Below are 6,373 nucleotides of genomic sequence, written 5' to 3'. Positions count from 1 at the left end.
CTCTGCCTCCCAAGTGCTGGCTGGGATTAAAGGCGTGCGCCACCACGCCCGGCTTGGGGGTGTTTCTTAACTAGACTGCAAGATTGGAGCAGAAGTTTGAGTTCCCTCGTCTTGATGGTTTGGTCTTTTCTATGTGTTGATGATGTTTCTGCATATTCATTCCACAAACATTTTTTTTTTTGAAAGCCCCCTGTGTGCCTTAGGCTGCTCTGGGTACAGAGAAGGGACCACAGACAAGTTTTCGGGCCGTCATGGCTTACTTTAAGGGTAGAAAAAAATGAAAAAAATACACAAATAACACTAAATGGTGATAAGAAGATTGGGGTCAGAGGGGACAGAGAAAGAGACAGACAGAGACAGACACACATCCACACATCCAGGGGTTGCTCAGGGAGTCCCACCAGGTAGTTGACACATTCTAGGAAGGAAGAAAAGCAGGTAAGGCCTACGGGCCCTGAGGAGCCCTGGGAAGGGTTGTTAGTCAGAATTCTGAGAAAGAAAAAGTCCTGAAGGGTTTTGGTAGTGGGTAGAGTCATCTAATTTACATACTAAAGGTTAACTCTGCAGGTAGTGATTTAGACTAGAAGGATTTGGAGGCCTGCGGGGAAGCTTAGAGCCCAGGATGGATTTGCTTACGCTGGGATTGAGGCCGAAACCAGAATTGGAATTGGGATTTGGGAGGCGGGAAGGAGAGTCACCCACTGAGGCCATAATAATGCTTCCTGGAATGTGGGCTGTAGGGCGGGAGCCAGAGGCGAAGCCTCAGTTAAGGAAATGATTTTATCTGCAATTCTAGAATCAAGCTCACCTCCTTTCTCAATTCCTTGGGCTGAGACTGATTTTATAGACTAAGAAAGACTGAAGAAAGCAGTAACAAGAACAAAGCAGACTGTTTCAAAGTTACTCTCCCGAAGGAGACCTAACCAGAGAAAAATAGATTGGGTGTCAGGTTACCTCAGGTTACTCTCCTCTGCAGATGTTTAAAGTGAGGGGGGATTTGTTACCATGGCATTGAAACTGGTCTGTTTGGGACTTTAGGCTATCAGCTCTCTCCTGGTTTTTCAGAAGGTCACACAACAACAGTTTTTTTGTTTGCTGGTATGGGAAACTTAGTATGATTTCATTTTGATATTCAGGCTGATCCGTGCAGGGGCCTAAGGCCAGAGCTCAGTGTAGAACAGTGGACTCTGTTTTTGCATTTATAGTAAAGATGGGAGGTCTGGGGAAATGCAGGCTAGGAGATTGGGGAGAAAAAAAAAAAACAAAACTCAGTGTGTGTTTGAAATAATGGAAAATGTTTCTAATTAGATAGAATCACTTAGTGCTGACGTTTGTACCGTGGAATAGGGTTTATGGAATAGGGTTTTAGAGATGTTTGCAGGCTTGCAGTAATTCCAGGGCAATCAGCAGTTGTTGCCCTACTAAAGTTTATGTCCTTTGGAATGGGGAGGTCTGTCTGGTTCATCCTGGTACCCAAATTGTGCCTTTGGCTTGAATCTGAAGGCTTAATTATTTGCAGAGCAGATATTCTCTCTGTCTGTCTGTCTGTCTGTCTGTCTGTCTGTCTGTCTCTCTCTCTGCATGTATGTATGTATGTATGTATGTATGTATGTATGTATGTCTCGAGAGAGAAGCTTTGGGGAATCATGGTGGGGGACATGGTGACTGAGTTTTAGAGCGTCTGTTCAGATTTGAATAGTTGATGACATTATCATCTCCTACGAGGAGCAGCGGTCCCTTGCTGCTTCACCCTGAATGGCCACGAGTTGATGGGTGTGCATAGACATTTGACATCCTAGTGTGTTGGGTGGAGTGGCGTGGGCTGTCCTTTGAAGAGAACTGCATCCTTCTAGCTCTCTCCTGCCAGGGTCTGGCTCACCTTCCATGTCTGGATTCCCTAGGATGAGCTGGATGAGCTCCGTGCAGAGATGGAGGAGATGAGGGATAGCTATCTGGAGGAGGACGGGTACCAGCTGCAGGAGCTTCGGAGAGAGCTGGACCGTGCTAACAAGAACTGCAGAATCCTGCAGTACCGACTCAGGAAAGCCGAGCAGAAGAGCCTGAAAGTGGCGGAAACAGGGCAGGTGGACGGGGAGCTCATCAGAAGCCTGGAGCAGGACTTGAAGGTGAGTGAGGTCCATCCCTCAGCATCCCGTTCCTAGGCAACTTCAGACACCACCCAACACATTTCACTACTGCGCTTGCAGAGGACCTGGATCCAATCCCTACATCCACACAGTGGTTTTACAGCCCATCTCTAACTCCATCTCTGAAATCTACCATGACCTCTTCAGGTCTCAGTGGGTCCCCAGGAATGAACACGATGTGTCGACATATGTAGGCCAAATACTTCTACACGTGAAATAAAATAAATCTGAAGGAGAGTAAGGAAGAGGGAGACTCACTGGTTGAAGTGACTGGGAGGAAACCCCAGACTCTCTACCCTTCTTGCTCCCAGTGTGGACTGCAGAGACACCCTGGTCCAATCATACACGTAGATGTGGGCTATGCAGGATGGATGTCCTCTAGGTTGTGAGAGTGTGAGATCTCATCTGGCCTTTTCCATATAGCAAGAATAATCTTTGCAATTCTCAGTTGTTGGCTACTCAGTGTATGAAAGAGTAATTTATAGTTCTCCTACAGCTTTTCCCCATTCACTTTTAAAAAATAAAGGAGCTGTAGGCTGGAGAGAAAGCCCAGCAGTTAAGAGCACTGACTACTTTTGTAGAAGACCCAGGTTTTGTTCCCAGCACCAGCCTGGTGGTTCATAAGCATCTACTACTTCAGTTCCGGGGGATCTGGCACTGTCTCCTGGCTTCTATGGGCACTGTATACAAAACACGCTGGCAGAATATTCATGTACACAAAATAAAATAAAGACAATTAAGAAGAAAGTCAAAGGTTAACTGCTTTCAGGTTTTAACCACGCTAGAAGCACAGAGACATCTTTAAAAACTTGGTGATATGAAACATGGCATGGCATATAGTAGATGTTTAATATTGATTTGTTTGACAGAAAGCATGCGAGTGCAAAGAGAATTGGCATTCTTGGTAGTAACTCCATGAGGAAAACAGCCCTGTCCAGGCCTTGTCGTTTATGAAAGCCACACGCTCCTTCATAATGTAGCTTCGCGTTTTAAATTATTCGTTGAGTGTCTGCGTAGTTTATTGTCAGCTTGACACAAGCTAGACGCGCCTGAGAAGAGGGACTCTCCGTGGAGAAAGTGCTTCCGTGTGACGGGCCTATGGATAAGTCTGTAGGACATTTGATTGATGGGAGAGAGCCCCGCCCATTCTGTGCAGTGCCATCCCCGAGCAGATGGTCCCAGGTGGTGTAAGAAAGCAGGCTGCCAGCAACCCATGGGGAAAAGTCACTAAGCAACATTGCCCCGTGACGTGGAACTGTAAGGTTTATTTAACCCTTCCCATCCCAGGTTGCTTTTGGTCACGGTGTTTTATAACAGCAATAGAGACACTAGCTAAGATAGTATTCTTCTTTTTTTTTTTTTTAAGATTTATTTATTTAATGTATAGACGTATATGAATACACCGTAGCTGTACAGATGGTTGTGAGCCATCATGCATTTGCTGGGAATTGAATTTTAGGACCTCTGCTCACTCTGGTCAACCCCGCTCGATCCGGTCAGCCCCTCTCGCCCCGGCCCAAAGATTTATTATTATATCTAAGCACACTGTAGCTGTACAGATGGTTGTGAGCCACCATATGGTTGCTGGGATTTGAACTCAGGACCTTTAGAAGAGCAGTCAGTGCTCTTAACCGCTGAGCCATCTCACCAGTCCAAGACAGTATTCTTTTTTCAAAGTTTTTGGGTCTGAGAGTGTTTCCGATTTTGGAGCATTTCAGATGCTGGGTTTTTGAATCAGAGATGCTCAACATGTCGTACTGTCAATCTAAGTCTGTCACGTATTTCCTGAATTCTTGCAACGACTAAGCTGCTTAATGAGTGTACCTCTGGGGCTGTCTATTATTCCCCCTTGGCATCCCCCAGATTTCATGACATCCTGACACGATCCCCATGTGTACAATGCAGGTAGCCAAAGATGTGTCTGTCAGATTACACCACGAACTCGAGACCGTGGAGGAGAAGCGCGCTAAGGCCGAAGACGACAACGAAACGCTCCGGCAGCAGATGATCGAGGTGGAGGTATCCAGACAGGCCCTCCAGAATGAGGTGGAGAGACTGAGGGAGGTAAGGCAGAGACTCGGGGAGTACCTTCTCAGGCTTGTTAGGAACTAGGGACACCTCACACCTCATTTTTGTGCTAGAAGACAATAAATAAGTCACGTGAACACACAGATGCAAAGAAGGTTATGAAGCAAAGACCGCGGATTGCTCACAAAGCCTGAAATATTTGCTCTCTGGCTTTTTACATAAAAGGCTTTGGGACTCTGGTCTACATTCATGGCTTACTTCTATTCAAATGAACAGGCTGTTAATCCTTTCAGTGTGTCCGTCCGAGTGTATTATTTCTAAAGTACAGAATTAAACAGTAGCTTCTGCACACACCTCCCCCTCTGTCCCCCCACCTTTTCTTCCAATGACATTGGGGGGGGAGTATATTTAATTTGTTCATCAAAACTCTGTTAACAGATGGGATTGGTGATTCATGCCTTTTAACCCCAGAGCCAGCAGTTGGGAGGCTGAGGCAGGTAAATCTGTATGAGTTCAAGGCTATTTGATCTTCATGGTTAGCTCTTGGCCATCCAAGGCTACATAGGTCCTGTCTCAAAACAACAGCAAAAAAGCCCTCTGTAGATAGGTGTGACACATACACGCTCACTTGCACACACATATCTGTATATCATTCAGCCAATACGATTCAAGCAGAGATATCTATCTATCTATCTATCTATCTATCTATCTATCTATCTATCTATCTATAGATAGATCTTCTAAAGTTGCTGCGCTGATTATTCTAGCGAAGCGGTCTAGAAAAAAACCACTTCGTTTGCATATGGCTCTGTGGATCCTGACTTGACTTTCTTTCTGGCTTCGTTATTTCTAAGAGCGGAGCAGAGTGTTTTTCCTTGGAAAGCGCCCTGTGCATACTGATGTAGCGCAGAAGTCCCGGAGAAGGCTGGTTCCAGCTGGCACATGACTCGCTGACAGCCTCATGTAGCAGGTCATGTCTTCTGGGTACATTTTTCTTATTTCGTTCAGCCATTCCCATCCAAATGTCGAGCGCTACACTTTGTTCGGATCCTGAGCTCTGAGGCTGAAGGCATAAATAAATGTGCTCTACCGTCCCTCAGGCCGCCAGTATGGCCACGAGCAAAGGTTGCTTTGCTGTGGTTTGTGCTACACCTCTTGTGTCCCCCACCGCCTTTGCTTGTGGCCATCCTGGCTGGGAAAGTACTGTTCTTGTCTCTCGTGTGTCCAGATCTGCTAATGTCCCTTCTTCGGTAATGTGAGCGCCGTTTGAGTGGGTGCAGGGTTTGTCGGTTTGTCTGTCTGGTTCACTGTTTGGTTCATCTACCCTTGTGCCTGGATGGATGCCTGACACATGCCAAGTGAGGGAACCAACTCAGAGATGACAATGTCGCGCTCACTGTGGTAGTGGCATCTTGCTGGGCTAGGGATGTGGGTTCTGCAGGGCCCCAGGGCCGGGGAGGCTACTGAGAGCACTTCCCTCATGAGTAGAGCAGACCCCTTAACTGCTGCCTGGATCCACCCCCCCCCAACCCCCCCCCCCCCCCCCTTTTTTTTTGAGACAGGGTTTCTCTGTGTAGCCCTGGCTGTCCTGAAAAATCAGGGATGCTTTGAAGCTCTAGAATCAACCCCCCCCCCCCCCCCCCCCCCCCCCCCAGGATGGGAGAGTTTGCCCGACAGTCATGAATCTTTTGCCTTATTCACTATTCCTGGGACCTTTTACTGTCTGCTGCTTTTTCCTTTGGTCTAAGTTTTCCGAAACGGTGCTGTGTGTTTTACAGGTCAAGCCCTATTAGTGTGCATAGAAAATAATTCAGAAGTATATTTTATAAGATTGATCCGGATAGAAGTTTTGGTATTTTTCTGTAGCTACACATGGTCTAGTTAAATACATGCATATGACACATGTACACACATACATGAACACATACATACATGCATGCATGCATGCATATACATACATACATACATACATATATACATACATACATAGTGATACCAGGAGATTCTAGGAGCCTCACAGAAATGGAAATCGGTAGATACTCAAATCTCTCTTTTTTTTTTTTAAAGATTTATTTATTTATTTATTATATGTAAGTACACTGTAGCTGTCTTCAGACACTCCAGAAGAGGGAGTCAGATCTCGTTACGGATGGTTGTGAGCCACCATGTGGTTGCTGGGATTTGAACTCAGGACCTTC

General features: G+C 46.1%; 1 protein-coding gene across 7 annotated transcripts in view; it reads left to right on the top strand.

Moving 5' to 3' along the window:
- Positions 1 to 6,373, top strand: part of Mtcl1 (microtubule crosslinking factor 1) — a 111,423-nt gene that overhangs the window by 10,439 nt on the left and 94,611 nt on the right. For all 7 annotated transcript variants that reach the window (XM_021149619.2, XM_021149620.2, XM_021149621.2 and 4 more), the window contains exons 2-3: positions 1,902 to 2,126; positions 4,053 to 4,211. In XM_021149619.2, coding sequence (XP_021005278.1) covers positions 1,902 to 2,126; positions 4,053 to 4,211 — 384 coding nt within the window. The remainder of the gene's footprint in view (positions 1 to 1,901; positions 2,127 to 4,052; positions 4,212 to 6,373) is intronic.

The sequence above is a fragment of the Mus caroli genome, chromosome 17, assembly GCF_900094665.2.
Source record: "Mus caroli chromosome 17, CAROLI_EIJ_v1.1, whole genome shotgun sequence".
NCBI lineage: Eukaryota > Metazoa > Chordata > Mammalia > Rodentia > Muridae > Mus > Mus caroli.
Note: the sequence above shows the minus strand (reverse complement) of the source record. Positions and strands in the feature narration are given on the sequence as shown.